This window comes from Halichoeres trimaculatus, unplaced genomic scaffold, assembly GCF_033239565.1.
Source record: "Halichoeres trimaculatus isolate MK-OKI-2021-1 unplaced genomic scaffold, fHalTri1.1 fHalTri1_scaffold_11, whole genome shotgun sequence".
NCBI classification, from domain to species: domain Eukaryota; kingdom Metazoa; phylum Chordata; class Actinopteri; order Labriformes; family Labridae; genus Halichoeres; species Halichoeres trimaculatus.
In genome coordinates this window covers 27206847-27228400 of record NW_027437189.1, presented here as the reverse complement: position 1 = coordinate 27228400, position 21554 = coordinate 27206847, and the positions used below count along the sequence as shown (strand labels likewise).

At 39.6% G+C, this 21554-nt stretch overlaps 1 protein-coding gene across 1 annotated transcript in view; it reads left to right on the top strand.

The window, feature by feature from the left end:
* The first annotated feature begins 6552 nt into the window (after positions 1-6552).
* Positions 6553-21554, top strand: part of mtor (mechanistic target of rapamycin kinase) — a 107628-nt gene continuing 92626 nt past the window's right edge. Inside the window, exons 1-18 of the mRNA XM_074680973.1 lie at positions 6553-6730; positions 7156-7298; positions 7459-7567; positions 7656-7888; positions 8604-8804; positions 8895-9029; positions 9109-9384; positions 10177-10285; positions 10509-10692; positions 10899-11027; positions 11147-11391; positions 12149-12358; positions 12560-12765; positions 15017-15139; positions 15819-15902; positions 16661-16753; positions 18332-18466; positions 19219-19348. Of these exons, the coding sequence (XP_074537074.1) occupies positions 7170-7298; positions 7459-7567; positions 7656-7888; positions 8604-8804; positions 8895-9029; positions 9109-9384; positions 10177-10285; positions 10509-10692; positions 10899-11027; positions 11147-11391; positions 12149-12358; positions 12560-12765; positions 15017-15139; positions 15819-15902; positions 16661-16753; positions 18332-18466; positions 19219-19348 (2731 nt within the window). The 5' untranslated portion in view covers positions 6553-6730; positions 7156-7169. The remainder of the gene's footprint in view (positions 6731-7155; positions 7299-7458; positions 7568-7655; positions 7889-8603; positions 8805-8894; positions 9030-9108; positions 9385-10176; positions 10286-10508; positions 10693-10898; positions 11028-11146; positions 11392-12148; positions 12359-12559; positions 12766-15016; positions 15140-15818; positions 15903-16660; positions 16754-18331; positions 18467-19218; positions 19349-21554) is intronic.

Genomic DNA, 21554 nt, shown 5'->3' with positions numbered 1-21554 from the left:
CCTCCCCCCCATCCAGACAGATTTACAACAGGTGATTTGATCTGTTGCCTGACAGAGAGGCACTATTCAGGCACTTTTGTAATCAACCAATGAGGCCGCCTGTGAAGTGGAATGTTCTGAAACTTGTTGCGATGTTGGCGTTGAAAGAAAACATCAGGAAAAGTAACTGAAAGTGCCAAGTACCAAATCATGTCATGTCAGCCTGTAAATTGTATGAAGTGGAAGTCTGGAGTGAGGAACTCCACTGCAACAATCTGAACACTTACCTTATGTGATTGTTTTATTTCTAGCCAGAGTATTTCATTAGACTTATTAACCCTTTAGCCTGAGATGAGATTCCATTAGGGGTGATGAGAACATTTTGGCTGATACCAATATGAATAATGCTGTTATGGCTAATAGCCAAAATATACCAATATTAGTATTGTTAAAGAAAAACAAAAGCAATCTTGACACAGATGATGTGTCGAGGAAGTTCAGAGAGAAAGAGCAGCGCAATTGTGAGAAAAGATGACAGAGATCATGGAGAGGATCAAAGGATAGAGCTCCCAGGATGAAGACAGTCAAAACAGTACGTTTTTTTGTCTGTTTTTTGGATTAAAAAATGAAGAGAGACATTAAGGAAGAGAGTCCTTTCTTCTTAGCTAGTTTTTGTGTTTACGTGGTTATAGAAAATAAGATTTTTTGCTGATGCTCTAAAAATGGCTGGCAGCTAGTCAGTAAATATCAGCCCACTTTTACATATCCTCTTATCCCGATATTGATACTGAAATATCATGCATCCTTAGTTTCCATATAAGTATGTATATGGAAACTAGGGATATATAAATATATATAGACACACACACACACACACACACACACACACACACACACACACACACACACACACACACACACACACACACACACACACACACACACACACACGTTTCCCAGGAAATCTCCTTGAGAATTTTAGCTCAGGATTGTTACAAATTTTCAGTGTTTTGTTTCCATCAACTTGAATGAATTAAAAAAAAAAAAAAAAAAATCCCAGCAAACTGAAAATTTTGGATTTTTTTCTAGTTATCAACTTCAATCAATGTTTATTTTATATATGTATTTATTTATTTTCCGGTTGAATGCAAATTCAACTGTGTGCCATGAATCACATGAGCAAACTATTACAAGCACGTTTGATCATCATCAGGCACTGCGTCACTAGCCTACAGCATTTCCATTGAGTCAGCATTTCTGAGTTTGAAGTCTGGAAGTTAAACTATAAATGCTCATCAAAATGTATATAATTGTTTTCGCAGCTTGCTACTTGTTACAGTTAGACTCAGTTTGGAAAAATCCCTGACAATTTATTAATAATGCCATTTAAAATATTGCATCAGACATGTTTGCTTGCATGACTGCCTTTGACAAACCAATATGTTTAATATTCATACATGTATATGACCAGGTAGATGTAGTTCATACAAGTTCTCAAAATTCCTAATAATTTTCAAAAAATCTCATGAAAAGTTTCCAACTTTGAAAATTCACAGAATTTTGCAACCCTGCTTACAATAGCATTTAAGTCCATTTTGTCTTTGTTGTATCTTAAAATAAACGTCTATCTTGGCCTTTTGTTTTCTGCCTCTACATGTCTCTGCACCAGTCTTTACTCTCCTCCCTCAGACAATTTCCCGGCAGCCAATCAGTGCAGCAGGTCATCATCATCATACTGTCCCTGCCCACTGACATTAGAAACAGAGGGACTGCAGACCCTCATCGTCAACTAGAACATGCTGTAAACAACTAAAAATACCATGATGGATTTTTTAAAGTGGCTTCATTTTTAACACTTGAGGTTTCTGCCTGTACTGTACTAATGCTAAGCTACTGAAGTATTTATGGAGGGTATCATAGTTTTCTGTTTTGGCTATGCTTTCTTTAATTTTATTTTCCACAGTAGAGTGCAAACTAACCAGACTATCTTTAAATAATTAAGCTGAGCTCATCTTTCTCAGACTAAATTTAGTTGCCCTTTAAGCTCAGATAAACAATGAATGACTTCCAGCAAGGCTATGGAGGATGGCCAAGTCATAATAGCAGACCGACCAGCTGCACTTATTGCCTGCAAAGTAGGCTTATTTGAAGTGACATATTTAACATCTACAGGCGTTTTGCCTGTGCAGGTGGGTGTCTTTACTCAGGCCAGGATTCAGTGCTGGGCTGCGGCCAGGTAAGGGATGAGGGCCGCCCCCAGCACCAAGAAGCAGATGTTACCTATAATGAATCCTTGCCTAGGAATCTGTGACTCATACCAAATTCTTCCTCCTACTTCACAAAAAATCCCTGAGAGCTTGTGGAGGAATGAAACGCAAAAAGGGATAAAATGAGGTGATGGAGGATAAATCATGAAGTACGTGACAGAGGGAGGGAAGGATGGAGGTAAGAAGCAATAACGGATGGACAGCAGATTATTATGGTGGGTGGAGGAGTTAGTGCAGGAGTAAACTCACTTTTTTTTTTTTTACCTCCCCACCCTCTGCAGCCTCCGTCTGGATGGAGTGACAGGCTCCATCACAGGGGGAAATATTTCAAAAGCATGGCTGAGTGAAGAGGCGAAGCGGAAAATAAACAGGAGCGACTGCAGAGGAATCAAAGCCTCGGACTGATGAAAGTGCTCCCAACATCCTGTCTGTCACTTAACAGAGGAGGCCCGCTGCCTGTTAGGACAAGAGCCTTTTGAGGTTGTGAGCAGCATATATTAGAGTTTTCAAGTAACTGCATGTGTGTTTCATCTTTCTAAAGCGCTCCCCATCCATCTGTCTGTTTTAACTCAATTCATTTAAATGTAAATCATTTTAATTCACTTTCAAAGTACTCTACTCAGTTTGAATAGATGAATTTGGAGTAGCCAGGACTTCTAGTCCCAGAAGCTTCTCTTTGAAGGGTATAAAGGTCCTTAATTCTATTGTTGTGTGTATTTCTTCAATGTCTTAAGACTTGTGCAAAAAACGGTACTTAAGTCTGCTTTCATTAACTTGACCAGAGCTGTACAACTCTGCAAGGCTCATCCCAAAGTCAGCACAATTATAGAATATCTGCCCAGGAGGAGCAACTCTTTTAGGACATTATCCATAAATTGTAGTCACACTTCATTTCTCCAATAATAAGTTGTTCCTTTGGAAAGTCGCTGCAACTGTGTCTGAATTTTCTAAAAGATGCACAAAAAAGGACATAAGTCTTATTAAAATTTTCATATGATCAGTATTATATCAAAAAAAGTTTGTTTGATGTTTGGACTTTTGGGCTTTTACTAAGTATAGATATTTCTACCTGCCCAAACACACACCTTTGTGCACGTACATCCCCTGGTGAAAGCACATGTCAGAAGAAAGGTGAGTATCTGTGGTGACTGAGTTCATGTCTCATCAGTAAAATATGTTTGGCTCAAACACGCCTGAGTGCCAGAAAGGGGCCCTGAGGTGTAAAAGTGAGGACCTGCTCCCCCTCACACTGTTGTAACATTTCATTTCTCTCCCCCTCACCCTTTAATTTTCTGCATGTAAAGTGCTGTAAGGCTGCTGGGCTGCCGTTTTGTTTCTCCTCCCCCTGAAAAACCACTTCACTCACCGACACCCAGTATAACACCCCCCACCCACCCATCCACCCACATGCATACTGCTACATAATTAATAAACGTCACCTTGATTCATGTTTGCAATCAGCTTTATGACACATTGCATTTAATTAACTTAATCACAAATCAATTTTATAAAATGATGTAATGTTCGTTCTTCTTTGAACAACCTTGATGGCTGAATTAATTGTGATTAGTTTGAATCAAATGGCATTAAATCTCAGTACCACCAGGTGTTGGGACATTTATGGTATAGCTGCCTTTTATTCACTGACCTATTGAGCAGCTGGTCCATTCATCCTGCTCAGATCAGGTTCAGGTTCTTCTTCTTCATCTGGGGAAATTTAGTGGAGTCCAAGTCAGTCTCTGGCTTTCATTTGGTAACTTGGTTGCTTCACTTGATCCATTTGAAAGGTTACATCTTCCTTGTCCCCTTTCCATAAACATGGAATTTAAAGTTTTAATGTAAAAGATTGACACACGGATTAAGGTTTGAAAACCTGGAAGTAAATCTACAATAGTTTTTAGTTTGGCGCAGAACAACACAAAGTACGGCCCCCACATAAAACTTAAGTGATTTGTTGATATGCAGCATGCTTTGGGGACCTGGGACTCTGGTGGCTCATGTTTGAGCAGCTAAATGGACAGAAATGGCCTTGTCTCTATGGAGCGATGGAGAGAACCTTTAAACTTTTTGTGGATCTAGTTATCATTTGTCTGGTCAAAGTGAAACATCAGCATTTCCCTTCTGAAGCCCTGTCCCTCCAGAACCTTTGAACCACAGGGTGTTAAATAAAGGGAGCAGATTGTTTGTCTCACAGAAGAAACATTTATCATACCATTACCTGTAATTTATGATGATGTAAATGTTAAAAAATGGTAATTATGTTCTTTTTCAATGATGAAAATGCTTTTGACATTTAGGGTTCAATTTCCTGCAAATGAAAATAAGAGGGTAAGAACGTAATTGGTATGTTGCACTGTGGTAAATGTCACTGTTCAAGCATAGAGCTACATGTGGTCAGATCTGCTCCCCTCAACAAAAAGTAGATCGTTTAACTGGACAATGTCTCCCCCTAGAGGCTGAAAAATACCACTGGAAAATATATCCAGTCCTGCTGCATGTATTAATTGCAGCTGTTTTTTTTTTAAAATCATTTTTATTGTTATTTCCTTTAATCCTGTGCTACATAAAATAGAAACTCATAAAAAGATTATATTTCACTCTCCTGTTTTCAACATGAATTCACAGCAAAGCTTTTAAAGCTGATTTGATGATCTGTTCATTTCTAACACTGTGCCTTTGGGTTACTGCCCCTAAAGTCTATACTGTGCTCTATATATCATATTGTATTTTGTATTATATATTATTATCAATTATTATTATTATCGACTATATTATATTGGGTGTCACATGGTCCTGTGTTTTTTCATGGTTTCTCAAGATTTCTGTGTTATTAAGTGAAAAGAAATGGTGAATACATACATGTAAGAATAAAGCAGGATTAAGGACTTTAAACTAAAACTCATTTCAAAACAGAAGGCCTTTAAGATGATGCCACAAGATAAGAAGAATTTATCAGTCTGATTGATGCATTTCAAAAGTTGCATTTCTAATTTATGTCTGATTAGCCATAAATTGCTGCTTTCGGTAAGTCTTGACTTTCTAGTCCTCTGGAGCATGTATTGTGTGAATTTCAGGCAGAAATAAGGAAAAGGCCTTTTGGGTACTCTGCACCCTCAGGCTGGAATCAGTTGCAGAAAGACTTAAACCTCAAAAAGCTGGTGTCCCTGTAATGTTCTTGAATCTGAAATGAAAGACACAGAAGCAAATTCTACAGGATGCCACTGCTTGGCTGTTTGCCCAATTGATCCCAAGATATAGTCTATGGATATGACCCATGGGCCTGAAACTACAGTTTGAATTTTCACTGTCTTTTATTTAACAGCGTCACAAGTAATGCAGCACTGATTAAATGATTGTGGCACTTAGTGCTTTGAAACTTGGTAAAAGATTGTCTTTCCCTCCTTCACCTTGAATGGGGATGTCAGTGTGGTTGAAAGGTAGATGTACTCAGCAATTTTGCGATTTAGCCACAGCTGTCAAGGTGTCATATAGAATTGAACTTTGTTGAAGTTTTAGACTGTTTGTATCTACAAATCTGGATGAAACAATCTAGCAGAGTCAGGTTCTGCTGTTTGGTGGGACTAGATGTGATCTTTTCATAGGTCAGAGTCTATCCCCGGGTTTTTTCTTTAAGTTCTCGACTTTGTTACTCATCCCTCCTTGCCCAATGACACCCTAAAGCAGACTAGTGAGAGATTTCTTCTTTTTTTTTTTCAAACAAAATAAGGAAATAAGGTAAAAGATTACTCTATCAGAAATTTTGTCTCACATCAATCCAGCTACTTGTAGCCTTGGTCTCATCCTTACTAAATTTCTAAGAGACAGTTTTAGACATAGTTGGACCCAGTATTTAAGTTATTATCATCAGTTCATGTTTAACCAGTTTAGACAGAGTTATTATCATGATTATTGTTATTACTACTACTACTACTACTACTACTACTACTACTACTACTACTACTACTAATAATAATAATAGTAATATGAATAATAATAAAAATAATAATAATGTAATGATATGAAATTGAGAGTTAATGATTGTGTTGACAAGTTTGTATTTCTATGCATTTTGTACAGAAAATGCTCTAGTAGATGATGTCAGTCTACAAAACCTTATAACACACAGGACAGAAAATAAATAATTTATGACCATATTTTAAAACTAACGGCCTCAGGTTATATTTGGAGTTTTCAGTTCAGGAGAACTAAAACATAAAGCAAAAAAAAAGAAGTTTTTTGAAAGTTCTCTTTCTTTGCGTGTGTAAAAGAATAACGTATCTTCAAGGACAGACAGACGCATGCGCATAGCTCTGCGCAGGCTGCAGAGCGCAACGCGACGCTCGTGAAGTTTACTGTATGTAGCCTCAACTGCAGCAACACAAGAGCGAGCTAACATTACCTTATGCTGCCAGGGCAAACTAAAATGAGAGATATTCTGCGAAAACAGGAGAGATATCCAGTGGCCGATATATAGACAAGAACACGTAAGTGGGTCACATAATTTTTCCCGTCTTTCTGACATTTTGTCACACTAGAAACCTCAATGGCAGCACTTGCTAACATTAGCTAAACGATGCAGCATGATGCTCAAGATAACAACTACATATGTGAAATTGACGTATCAGTTTTGTGCAGTTAACAAAGATCGTCGCAATTCATTTAAAAGCTAAGATGGTGCCTGTTTCGCTACCGATGAGCCAGATTGTCAGTTTGTTTCGCCAGCTTACCAGTCACGTTAGCTTATTCTTACGTTAGCTAACAACAACACTGACCTGTGCAAACAGTTAGAGTCGAACATTCTGCATTTCCAAGTATGTTGAAGAAACATACACACTCTTTTCGTGCTGTAATTATCATAACCATATACCCTTTTAGTCAAAGCGTATCCACTGCATGTGTGTCTTTCCAGAAAAGGCCATCCAAATGGTGATCATGTCAGGCACAGCCACTGTGCTGCAACAGTTTGTCAGTGGGCTGAAGAGTCGAAATGAAGACACCAGAGCAAAATCTGCTAAAGATCTACAACACTATGTGACTACAGAACTTAGAGAGGTAACTGGAGCCTACATACACTTTACACAAATCGACTGTATAGTTTGGTTATGAATACTATACACAATACTGGGATCCTAAGACATGCATAACCTCTTACTTCAAAGAGTGAACATTTTCAACCTGTTTTCTATATAATGCTGTCTTTTACTTCTTAAAGTTAAGCCAGGATGAAGCCACAACCTTCTATGATGAGTTGAACCATCACATATTTGAGCTGGTTTCCAGCTCAGATGTAAACGAGAAGAAAGGAGGAATTCTTGCCATAGGTAAGTTTTAAACATGCACTGTTTTACATTACACTTTAAACTCTTGTTTTCTTATGATATTAAAACTTCATTATCCACGTTATTCCAGTGAGTCTTATTGGAGTTGAGGGAGGCAATGCCACCAGAATCAGCCGCTTCGCCAACTACCTGCGAAACCTGCTCCCTTCCAGCGACCCTGTGGTCATGGAGATGGCTTCTAAAGCTATGGGGCACCTCTCTATGGCAGGGGACACCTTCACTGCTGAGTATGTGGAGTTTGAGGTGAAGAGAGCTTTGGAGTGGCTTGGAGCAGATAGAAATGAAGGCCGACGTCATGCTGCGGTAAGTGACAACCAGACTGGAGGAACTGTTTTGTTTGTTGTTGAAATACCAGCATGTCATGGTGCTCTTTATGAGTGGTGGCAATGAGGGCAAAAGATAGTTTGATCACATTGTTTCAAGAAGTACTAAATGTATTAATGACATGTTAAACTTTCCCTGAATGTAGTGCTTCCTCATTGATATTTGTTTGTACTTTCATTTGTCCTTAGTCAATGTTATACCTCCTAATGTACATTTCAGAGTACACCATGTTGGTCAGTGGCTTGTATCTGTTGTAGAGATTTGCCTATGTGTTGACTGAGAAAAGTATTGTGTTTGAATTTTTAGTCTGTATCCTTATCATTTTCCCCCTTGACTTTTGAAGACATGAAATATATGTTGTTTTTAATTTGTTTATTAATTAGTTAAGCAGAAGATTAACAGTTTCAAACTCAGGTTAAAAATACCCTGCCCCACCAGTTCATTAAGTGTCATTAAATGAGAAGGCTTTGATGTGCTTTTGCTTGTTTATTATCAACCAGCAAATTTTGGTAAAAGTTTCTACACTTTGAACATTTAACATTTTCCAAAGTTGTATTCAAGGTGTATAGTGATCAGTCTCTGAGAGGTGGGGCCCCTTTGATTAGTGTTACTGCTTTTGAGTATTGAATAATTCACAGTAGACCAAAGGAGCCGCTTAGGGACCTGTTTCATAAAACATTTCTGTCCTTTGCAGGTGTTGGTGTTGAGGGAACTGGCAGTCAGCGCACCCACCTTCTTCTTCCAGCAAGTTCAGCCCTTCTTCGACAACATCTTTTATGCAGTATGGGACCCAAAACAGGCCATCCGAGAAGGTGCAGTATCTGCACTGCGGGCCTGTCTCATCCTCACCACCCAAAGGGAGACCAAAGAGATGCAGAAACCACAGTGGTACAAAGTAAGACAGTGTGGTGTAGTCAGTCCCATTTTTTTTGTCTTTGTGACGTTTATTGTAACAGCTAACATGAAGATTTCTTTTCTCTAACAGCAAACCTTTGAGGAGGCAGAGAAAGGCTTTGATGAGACTTTAGCCAAAGAGAAAGGAATGAATCGTGACGACAGGGTCCATGGTGCTCTTCTGATCTTGAATGAGCTTGTTCGCATCAGCAGCATGGAGGGAGAGGTGAGCTTTGGGTTCATTCCAGAAATATTTTCACGTTCAGTTGCAGAACATTTGTCTTACCATGCCATCTACATGACAGCGCATGCGTGAAGAGATGGAGGAGATCACGCAGCAGCAGCTGGTCCATGACAAGTACTGCAAGGAGCTGATGGGATTTGGAACCAAGCCTCGCCACATTACACCCTTCACCAGCTTCCAGTCGGTGCAGCCGCAGCAGTCAAATGCCCTCCTGGGCCTTCTGGGCTACAGTACACCCCAGGGCTTCCTCACCTTTGGAGCTGCGCCAGTTCCTGCCAAGAGCTCACTAGTGGAGAGTCGATACTGCAGAGAGCTGATGGAGGAGCGGTTCGACCAGGTAGATTTTTAATGAGAGGTTTGACTTTGTAAGACTTTTAGAATCTTTTACAGTTGCTTTATGATTTAAGTTTTTAATTAAGTATTCCTTGCTTTGCAAGATATTTATGGGATATGGTTGCTTTTTGTAACTTCAACAAATTATAGAAACAGAAAGTTTGGTCGTTTTTGCTGTGTGTCAACTTTCAGGACTTTTATTTTAAAAAAGGAAGGTACGAAAAAGAAGTAAGTGCTAATGGAGCAAAGGAAAAGGTTCAAGAACAAACATGAACGACTTACACATGACATACAAAGACTGGGTTAAATGCAGTATTTCAAATACATAAAGTAAATGTAGGTTAGAATACACAGTTGAATGGTGTGCCTCTAGTTGTCGTACCACCAGACTTAGTTCATTAACTCATTCCAATAAGGCTCTTTTTAAACCATTGATGTCTTCATTGAGAAGTAATTACCTAATTTTTCTAATACGTATCAAAAGTGTGAATGTTAAGCTCTTAAGATTAATATTCTATATTTTAAAAAGAGCACTCAGCAGAATGCTTGAATTCAGGTCAGAAATTCTGCAATGGTAAATTATGTATTACCATAGTATTTTGACACTGAATTAATTCAGAAATTAGAAACATTTAATGCTCTAGTTTTTCGCTTAAGACGGCAAGTAAAGAGTCTCCAGGCTTTTGGAGTGTTGTTTGACAGAACAAGAAAAACTGGTCAATTTGTCTCAATACCAGTGATGTTTGAGCTCCAAAAAGTTCACAGTTGATTGGAAGTTGATCATGTGTTTGTTCAGGTTTGTCGCTGGGTGCTGAAATACAGGACCAGTAAAAACCCCCTGATCCAGATGACCATCCTCAACCTGCTCCCACGCCTGGCTGCATTCCAGCCCAACACCTTCACAGGTTAGATTTGTTACTGGTTGAGTTTTTCAAATGTAGTTTTGTTTACATGTAATTAAGAGTTTATGGCTCCAAACTTTAAGACTCCTCTTTGCTCAGGAGCTGTTTGCTGTAATGTAAATCTTATCAATTATCCCATTTAGTTGTTTAATGGAGACTAGACTGAATAGAATCTTACATTGAGTTTTCACTTGTTCTCACTGTGCTTGTTCCATCTGATGTCTAGATCAGTACCTGTCAGACACTATGGGCTACCTGCTGGGCTGTCTGAAGAAGGAGAAGGAGAGAACGGCAGCTTTTCAGGCTCTGGGTCTGCTGGTAGTCGCTGTCAGAGCAGAAATCCAGCCATACCTTTTCAAGGTCCTTGAGATCATCAAGGCTGCTCTGCCACCCAAGGACTTCGCACACAAGTCAGTGAAACACAGCTGTGCATCATCTTGTTTTACTATTTATTGTCTTAATACACATCCACTCTGTGAAATAGAAATGAAATGTTAATTAAATGTGCAGTTTCTTCTCTTTTGATCTGATTAAGATTAGCTTTAGAAAATATTCATGAAAGAACAAATGAATGATTTCTGCACATTGTTCACTTTCTCTCCACTGACATGTGCAGGAGGCAGAAGACCATGCAGGTTGATGCCACAGTGTTTACCTGCATCAGCATGCTGTCCAGAGCCATGGGTCCCAGCATTCAGCCTGACATTAAGGAGCTGCTGGAGCCCATGCTTGCTGTTGGCCTCAGGTAGGGTGATCAGGTTTTATTATGATTATTGTTATTTCATAGTTTAGACTGGACATTGTCTAAAGATGAACATAATGAGACAATAACTAAGAAACTGGGTATGTGTCTGGTTCATTTAGCCCTGCACTGACGGCGGTGCTCTACGACCTGAGCCGACAGATCCCCCAGCTGAAGAAGGACATCCAGGACGGTCTGCTGAAGATGCTGTCTCTGGTGCTGATGCACAAGCCTCTGCGTCATCCTGGCATGCCCAAAGGCCTGGCTCACCAGCTGGCCTCTCCAAGCCTCACTAACATCCCAGAGGCCAGTGACGTTGGCAGCATCACACTGGCTCTGCGCACTCTGGGAAGCTTTGAGTTTGAAGGCAAGAACCATGCAAAGGATGAGGATTTGAAACACACCATATTATCATACACCCGTTATATATAGTTATGTTAGTTTAAGTTTAAATGAAGCTTTATAGCCTAAGCAACAAAAAATATTTTTTTCTATATAACTGAATACATTAAATCTGTTTAGTGGAATCTGTATTAAGTTTTGCTCCAGCGCTGACTTCATTACCTAGGCTGATGTATTTCTTTAAGAAGAAAGGTTAAGGAAATTTAAATCCTCTCACAAAATGTATAAAAGATTTGTGTTGAAGCACTGATGGATGCATTTTGTGGTAAGCTGCCTAAAATCTCTGAGTGGGATGTTTTGAGGGGAAATCAAGTTCATGTGGGGGATGAAGAGAACTCAATGTCAGTGTGTAATCACACAGACTAGCTAAACAATTTGCTGCCAACAACATTTCTGAAAGTCTCACATCATACACTGACAAGTAGTTTTGTTTTCCTCCAAGATGAGAAGAAACTTGCACACAGGAACATGTGTTTTATGCACATAGAATTGGTCTACAGAAAAACACCAGACCTCTATAGATTTTACTTTACAACCTTCATTTCTTTGAACAAGCCAGGGGTGCTTTTCTGGAGAACTAAGAAAAGCTCTCCAGCGTTTGGTCTGCAGACACAAGCAAATCACTTGTAGTTAAAATTTGAAACATTGTGGTGATAAATACTCAACCAATACATCCAGCAATCTTAATTCAAGTGTTATTTGAATCATTTCTACTCTCACAGGACACTCCCTGACCCAGTTTGTGCGCCACTGTGCCGATCACTTCCTGAACAGCGAGCATAAGGAAATTAGGATGGAGGCGGCTCGGACATGCTCACGTCTTCTCACCCCTTCCATCCACCTCAACAGTGGTCATGTTGTCAGTCAGACTGCTGTGCAGGTTGTTGCAGATGTCCTCAGCAAGCTACTGGTTGTTGGAATCACTGATCCAGGTAACAAATGAGAGGATTAAAAGGGGATGGATAACAGAACTAAATCAGTTTTTTGTTTGTTTGATCCTGCTGCATCACATTCCTGAGAGAAAATTTGAACTCAGTGTTAGGAAAATCAGCCTAGATATAAGAAAAGACAAATTTTAACCACAATGCACCACATAATTTACCGGACCCTTTGTTGTTGGTATTCTCCTTCAGATCCAGACATACGATACTGTGTGCTGGCATCTCTGGATGAGCGTTTTGATGCTCACCTGGCCCAAGCAGAGAACCTGCAGGCCCTGTTTGTTGCACTCAATGATGAGGTGTTTGAGATCAGAGAGCTGGCCATCTGCACCATTGGACGCCTCAGCAGCATGAACCCTGCCTTTGTCATGCCCTTCCTGCGCAAGATGCTCATCCAGGTAAGGCAGAAGCACACAACATTGGTACGAAATCTATGCATCAAATATGCAAAAAACAGAACAAAATGTTGGTTATTAAAAACTGTGAACTGCAAAGAAAGATATGTACAGAACATGGGCCTGCACTACAAAGCAGGATTAACACCTCCAGGCTCTCTCTATTACCTGGGGTTGACTTAACCAGACATTCGTATTCCTGATGAGCAGTACTACCAAGCTGGGTATCAACTCAGTTAGTGAACCCAGTGTTCACATTAAAGGAGTGGTATTTGCAGTGTCTGACCAACCGCAAACATGGAGAAACCCCACAGAGCACTCCAGTTTACCGTGGAGAAGCAGACAGTTATTCTTCAGTAATACAGAGAATTCAAACACATCATCCAGGACAAAAAGCAACTCTGTTACTGGAGCAAAAGACAAGAAAGCTGGAGGTAAACTACTGTCTCTGTACATGCATAGATTCATGAGATCATACAATATTCATTTACCGGACAATACAAAAGAACAGCACTCTGACCACTCAATTTCACTTTATTACGGCACAGATGTTTGGGGCAGAGCACTTCCTCAGTGTGCCTTTTTTCATTTATATTTTCCATTGGGTTCTTCTGAGGCTCTGCCCCCTGGTTTGACTGCGTTTAGTGTTGGAATATTAATTTCTCACCATGATGGCATGAGTAGTTGTGCATTCCATAAATTCTTGTTCCCGCAGATCTGCCATGTGTGACCATTAATATTAACCTCATTATTTCAGATGAGACGGACTGCGATGCATTACATTTGTAACATATGGCTTCCTCAGCTGGAAAATGTAACTCAACCCAATGAAAATCTTTATCTATAGTACAGGATGTCATCAGGGACATCAGAAGGATTACATCTATTCCTTAGAACTGAAGCACTCCTCTCAAGACCCAGACAACAACTTTGATAGGCCATTTTCTAAGAGAGCTGATTTGTCAGAAGGTGATGCTTTTCTACTCGTTGATCTCTTATCCAAGGCAACATGTAGCCCGGTATTTGGGAAACCGCAAATATTTTTATACATTTACGCCTGTCATCCACATGAAACAGCAGGTTTATGTCACTAAAAACAATGTTTTCTGAAAACTCTGGCCAAAGTGAAGATTTTCGAAAACTCTGGTTTCATGGTTTTGTGTATATGCCGTTAAACAGGGTTTTCGGTTCTCAAACGTCACAGCTGAATGACGGGGGCTCATTCTGATTGGCTGGGATGGGTTTTACATCTGGACAACACTGCCAAATATGGTTCTGGCATTCCTTGAGCTGCACTTATCGGCAGATTTGCCGCTGGACGAAAGTATTTTCAAAACCAAACAAGAGGAGGATACTCATTTTTGAAAATACCCGGCTACGGGTGGGCATGACCCTAAACTCAACCTGCTCCAGAGCAGGTTAGCAGCTCCGCATGAGTTACCATGGTGATTTATTCTGGTAAAAAGTGAACCAGCGTCGTAGGATGGAAAATCCAGAATCCAGCCTGAAGTTACCTCGCTAAAAGAAAATCTAACGTCATAGTACAGGCCCCTGGTTTCTGTGTCCCTTCTTGTTTAGGGATTAAGACATAAAAGACAAAGGTGTTAAAATAACTTTAATATTTTGTATAAAAATGAAAACAGGCTGTTTTCTTAAAAGAAACATGATAACACTCAACCTGAAAATGAAAAATTATGCAGATAAAGTTCTAATCCACAAATTTCAGGTCAAATAAATTTAGGATAATTTAACAGTCTGTCCACTCAGTGCCTTTTTGTTCGAACATACAACTGATCTAAAATTCCCTTCTCATTTAAAAACTCCTACTTAAGAGCTTTTTAATAAATCTAAGTTTTAATTACTGTTAACTTTCTGCCTTTTAGCTTGCCTTAAAAGATTAAAGCATGAAAACCTGTCTCCAAGACATGAATTAAATAGAGCTCTATAAAATAAAGACAATGAAATGTTTTTCCAGATGTTTTATGCGTTTGAATCCAGGGGTAGAGGATGTTAAATCATGGTGTCCTTGAAAGATTCATTTGGTCTGATGTTTCAGTTGAATACCAGTAGAGGGCAGCAAAGTTACATGGATTTTATTCCTCAAAACCCCAAATATTCCTCTGTAAGACCTGATGAAGGTTTCCATGAAAGTGATGCTATGACACAGTTCTGTACATTTTGCATTAACGTTACCTGCTCCACATGTGGAAGAGCCAGCGCTTCACTCTTGACTCTGTTCTTGGTGATGTTGCAGATCTTAACAGAGTTGGAGCACAGTGGTGTCGGCAGGAACAAAGAGCAGAGTGCCCGTATGCTCGGTCATCTCGTCTCCAATGCCCCCAGACTGATACGACCATATATGGAGCCAATCCTCAAGGTACAACTGTGCTTGTCCCCCAGTGTGACAGAGTGTGACAGTGTGTGACAGTGTGATTGTAAAGCAGGTTCTAGCTGGGAGAGATCATTTTTTATTCGGGATACTTTTTTTCTGTATAAGTTAAAGCTTGTATGTGAATTTTTATACAACCCAGAGAGTTACACAGTTCAAAGCCACTTTTTAGTTAAGGAAAGAGTCATGTTACCTGGCAAAACTAAAGAGAACCCACTTGAGTTTGCATCAGATTAGATCAATTTTACCAAACCTGTTTTTAATCCATTATCTTGTATTTTACTGACTGTGCTTTGTCTCTTTTGTGCTTCCTGTCTATAACTTTGTGTTTTTGCTGCTGCCTCTTGGCAAGGTCTCCCTTGAAAAATAGGTTTTTAATCTCAGTGGGACCAACCTGGTTAAATTGAATAATAATAATAATAAAAAATAACCCTCAGCTCTGACACAACATTAGCTGCTACTGACTTCACACACCATGATCTCCTCCTGAAGGATCTGCTGGACTCATTTCCATGTTTTTTTCCAACTGCATCCTTAATTTGTCAAATTTCAAGAGGGTAGCATATTGGAGAAGTCTTGTTAAAGGTTAAAAAAAAATTGATCATGAGATTTAAAGGGAGAACAGGAAAACAACAGACCTTTCCTATCTTTGACTTTTGCTTTACAGGCTCTGATCCTCAAGCTTAAAGACCCAGATCCAAACCCTGGAGTGGTTATCAGTGTCCTTGCAACTATTGGCGAGTTGGCTCAGGTAAGACTCTGTTTAGCATCTCAGTGTCTTGATTCTGTTTTACTTTAAAATCCTACAAATCAGAATAGATGTCAACCCTGTGCTAATCATTGCATTACTTTCTCTTTCTTTAACTGTTCCTATGGAGACCATTCCAGTGTCTCTTCTCTGAGCAGCACAGTGCAGCATAGAGCCTCCTCATGCATGAATATATTTTTGCTTCGTACTGTCCAGGTGTGTCAGGGGTGTCGTCAGAGGAGTCAGGAAAGCACAGTGAGAGGCAGACAAACTCTTCTGTACAGACAGAGTGCAGGAGACGCTCAGGTAGCCCAAGTGTCCATGGTTGACTCAGAGCAGGACGAGGCAGAGGGCTGGCTGCTCGGGAGCCAGCGCAGGAAGTCTCAGGAAAACGTAGGGAATACAGATGAAAGATGTTAGAGCTGAATATGTACTCCAGATAAAAGCCGTATGGGTTCAATTTAAAAATGTCTGAGCTTCTTAACTTGGGTTGAGCACAGCAAAGCAACCCAGTGCCCTCTAGGACATGTCCCTTGAACACGGACTGTACAAGTATGATATCAGAATAACCTGATCAATGCTTGTTTTCCCCAAAACTCTTCCCTTTAGTGCCACAGCTTCATGTGGTTAGATTGTTATCCCTAGTAATGTGAACATACAATGATTTCTTTCCAGACTAAGTTGGTTTTAGTAATAGAAACTACGATTTCCTAATAAGATTATCCTAGTTTTGATTTCTGGTCCTCTGCCTGTCCTGTCAGGTGAGCGGCTTGGAGATGAGAAAGTGGATGGACGAGCTTTTCCCGATCATCATGGACATGTTGCAGGACTCCTCCTCTTTGGCCAAACGACAGGTAAGTCAAGAACGTGAATCAGATTCATCTGGTTGTGATGTTTTTTTGTCATTCTTCTTCAGCACTGCACTATGTTCTGTGGAATATTTATTTCTTGGGTACAGTAAATACATGCCAATTTCTGTAAACAGAACCGGATAGAATTTCTATAAACATTTAAAGTTGTCCTGAAAGTATTTGAGAGCGTTATGCTCCAGTTATTTATAATTTAAACAGGATTGTGTGCCTGTAGCTAACACGGAGGAGGATCATTAGAAAAATGTTTAGCAGTGACTTGTCAATAAAGAACTCAACTTTTGACTTATAACACACAGGCTTAATGGTGATTATTTACACAAAGTAATATGAGGAGAGTCAAATGAGCGTATAAATTTTAATTAACAGTCACAGTAAATATAATGGATTAAGAAAACGCAAACAGATAAATCATACTTTGAAGCCATGATTGTACACCCATCCACAGCTTCTTATGGTGAAAAAATGCTACAAATGTAACAGGCACCAGTATTTAATATTTTCCTCTATCGAAGAGACGTCAGTTGGGTGAACACCACGCCTCGATCTGTATCCTCCCTAACTGCTCGAGAGGGAGGTCTGCACACATTTTCTGCCATGAAACCTCTGTGTTTTGCAATCTGCAATAAAGTCAACATTCTACTTCTGTTGCTGCTGCAAACTTCTAATGTTATCAGATACACTTTCTTTTTGACTGGGATGAAATGTGAAGTCATTGATAGCAAACCACTTTCAGTCACTTCTCACAACAGGCTGCTTGAACTGTTTTTGTGGGGGGGAAGAAAAACTTTTTTTTTGATTCATACATATGACAATGTGCTTATTTGGAAGTCAAAAAAACAAAGAGCGGGGAGCATCCTGTGTGCACAGAGGTCAGGGCAAGGTGATCACATTTAGGAACGTTGCTTTGGCTTGGCTAGAATTAGGGATGGGTACCTTTCACATTTAAAACGATACGGTACAGATGCCCGGTACCTGGCAATCGGTACCGGTACTCAACTGTACTAAGTTTTGGTACTTTTTTGTGTTTATGTGGTAAAAAATATCTATTTGTTTAATAATAAAATCTAAAAATAAAATTCAATTTAACATATTTATTCTTCAATATATAACCTTGCAATGCTGTGTTCATGTCCAGCATGGCAAACTGCCTAGTCTTCCACTCCCTCACAGTCACAAGGATGTATTTAGGTACCTGAACATGGTACCTTCTGATTTCCCGTGACTCGGTACCCGGACCCGTGACTCGGTACCTGGACAGAATTTGGTTGGTCGATCTATAAAAATACTTAATTCGGTACCCACCCCTAGCTAGACTGAACCCCTAATGTGTCGAAAATCAGGCACAGACATAAAACTAAAGTAAGAAATAAGAATCTAGGAACAGGTTTATGTTGTATGCTTCTCACACTGTAAATTATAGCCCTTTAATGTATCCAGTTTTAAATAAATCGTTTGACAGCATAAAAGTCAAGACAGAGTTATACGTTTCTTAACATAATTTTTTGCAGCCCTTTTCCCCTTTCTGTAGGCCTTTTCTAATCTGTTTTCTTTAACCACCAGGTGGCGCTGTGGACACTGGGCCAGCAGGTGGCTAGTACAGGTTATGTGGTGGAGCCCTACCGCAAGTACCCCTCCCTCCTGGAGGTGCTGCTGAACTTTCTGAAGACGGAACAAAACCAGGGCATCAGGAGAGAGGTACGCACGTGATTCTCTGCCGGCTCCTGACTCCTCTGTCTCACCACAGCTCCCTTGGTGGCAATGTGAACCTCAGTGCGTTGCTCAGTGATTTATTGTGGGTCTAAAAACTCAACCTGTCAACATGTACGAGACACGTGAGGGTCTTTTTAGAGGTATTGACTTTGAACGGTGAATCACAGTTTCAGGTGAATGTACAGTATGAGGCGGTACACGTTTTCCACGGTTATAGGGAACTTTTTCCTAAGTCTAGAGCTGTGACATAAGTGATAATTTCAGCTTTTTCTTCTCCTGTGTAATAAATTATGTTGGACTCAGAGAGCACATTGTCGCTGGGCATGGTGTGTGGCACAAATTTCAGCTCTGGAACTATTTTTCCCCAGAGATCCACTTTCAGAAAATACACTTCAAGTACTGTTTGGCTTGATGACCAATTCTAGCTGTGCTCCAGTTGGTTTGCTTTTACTTTGTGCCACAGCAGTGACATTGTTTTAAGAAAGAAGTAAAACCTTTTTCCAACAATTTTGTCCATCTGAGGATCAACTGTCTGTGAGCTAACTGCCCTCGCCAGCGTTTCTAAGGGAGACAAGATGTCATTTTTTTAATGGTTGCACCAAGTAGATACATATATTTTATAACACTGGTTGTTAAAAAGCAGTCAAAAGTTATAGTCTTTAAGAATATTGCCCTCTTTATAGCCGATACCCTGGTGAAAGATTTCTAACACAGTGATTGCCTTGTCTCTCATACAGGCTATCCGGGTGCTGGGTCTTCTCGGGGCCCTCGACCCCTACAAACACAAAGTCAACATCGGCATGATAGACCAGTCCAGAGACGCCTCAGCTGTCAGCCTTTCTGAATCCAAGTCCAGTCAGGACTCAGGTAGGCTTCTTACTCCTTAAGTCAAAGTTTATGGAACATTTTTGTTTTTGTTTTCCATTTAGTTTAGTTTAATTTGTCTTTATTTCTTTCATGTTGACATAAAAGATAAAGGTACAATATGAAAATAAAATAAATCTCAAATGAATGGAAAGGGGCAGAAAGAAGAAAAAGTCTTATTGTATCTGCCCCTTCACTCTCAAAATGTTCAACACATGATCAGAAAAAACAAAAATACTGTCTGCCAGCATGCCTTTTAGCTTTCGCATTAATTCATCTTTGCAGAAAGACAACAAGCAAAGCAATCCACAACTTAAGTTCAAATTTGCATCAAACAAAAGAAAAACAGAAAGAACAAAAACAATTTCTCATTGTAATTGCTAGTAATAGATATTTAATGTATTAATTTTTTTTTTAGTTTTTTTTTTCTTTTTAAAATGCAGAGTTAAGAATATCTTTCATACCTTTGATAAAATTGAGAGTATGTAAGTGAACAACATATATATAGGGTGTCGTCATAGAAACAATCAGTCAGATCTAAAGAGGCAGTCTGGTAGGTTACTGTAGGCAGCCTGAAGGGTTAACACACTTCATCAAGGTGGACCATGAGCTAACTCATCAACAGACAAACTCATGCTCTAAAGGTCACAAAACTAAATGTCAATTTGTGTTTCAGAGGAAGCATGCAAATGCCATCCAGTAAAGTCATCTGATGGGTAAAACAAAACTTCTAAGACAATTCCACTGCACCATGTAATTTCTAAAACACCAGCTGGGGATTGAGTTGTAGACATTTTTTCTCACTTGTGAATAATTTGCAAAACAGCTGATGTGACACTTCAGCGCTCACAGATAGAAGAGACCCAAAAGTTGCTTCAAATTGGATTCAAACTGTTTTACATTCACTTTATTGATGGTAAATGAAAAAGTGACTTCAGAAAATGTGTGTTGGTGCGTTTAAAACACATCAGACTCTGCTCTGTTTTTCTGAAGTCAGTTCTGTGCAGAGAGCTGTGAATAAACACACCTCTGCAGTTTTTCACCCGACTTTTCTCTGGTCAGAATGTGATCGCTTTACAGTGGAGTTGGTTTCATCTTCAGTTTTTTGATTTGCTGAAATTGGCTCTTGTTAAACCAACGATATTCTGTCCGGCCAGAAACACTTAACTGCTTGGCTGTTTTGCCCTTCATAAATCTACAGCTCATTAGAAATGAGCACAGTGAGGTGATACGTCTGCTCACTCTTGACAAAACACACTTCTCAGAGGTCATGCCCCTGCATTTGGGTTTTCGATTTGTTGAGTTGGTTCTTTCAGGATTGAATTTCTGGCTTCTGTCTGACCCACACCCGACTAAACCACCTCCAGAGGTAGGGTCTGCCAGTTCAGAGGGAAATAGAACCACTACAACTGGATTTAATTTAAGGTGACCCACTTTAGACGGACTCTTGAAGGATTTTCATGAGGACTGATGGATGATTTGTTTCATGTGATGCCATCTTGATGCAGTCTCTACTCAAGAAGAGGTAAATTCACCACCTTGATGAACTTTTGAGTGTCTACTTCCAACAGTGATGAATTCTTTTTATTTCTATCTAATTTTTTCTCCATTTGCTTGTCTACTTTGGGCACCACCTCATTCTTTTCCTTACTCCTCCAGTATCTGTTTGGAAAGATAAGATCTTGTCCAAATGCTGTCTTTAGTAGGTTCCACATCTGGCTTGTATTTTGTCTCACCAGGCCTCCTTCTCCCCTGCTGTGCTGACTTTCACCCATTTGATTAACTGTGTAGGGGTTAACAGAGATGCAGGGGCCTTTACAGGTTCAAACTTACAGTTTTAAACCCAGTTAGACTTGGTCAAACTTTTTAGTTTGATTTGACACCAACATCTTTGAAGTAGGAATTTCTCTCACCTGTATTTGTTCATGACTACAAGACCTGACCATGTGATAGAGTAAAACAGCTGACAAAACTGAAATTAAGATTTTTATTTTATCTGTTACAAAAATGTGTAATGAAACTACCTCCCTATATAAACAGTAAATGAATGTTGACTAAGGTTTTAGATAGCAGGTTAGGAGTAAATGTGTGAATACATTGTTGAAGACTATTATATCAATACAATGTGCAAGCAAATAAACAAAACCTAATGAGTGCATTTTAGCTCAAACCTACAGCACCTAGGTCTGTTAGGCCGTGGTTCATGTTC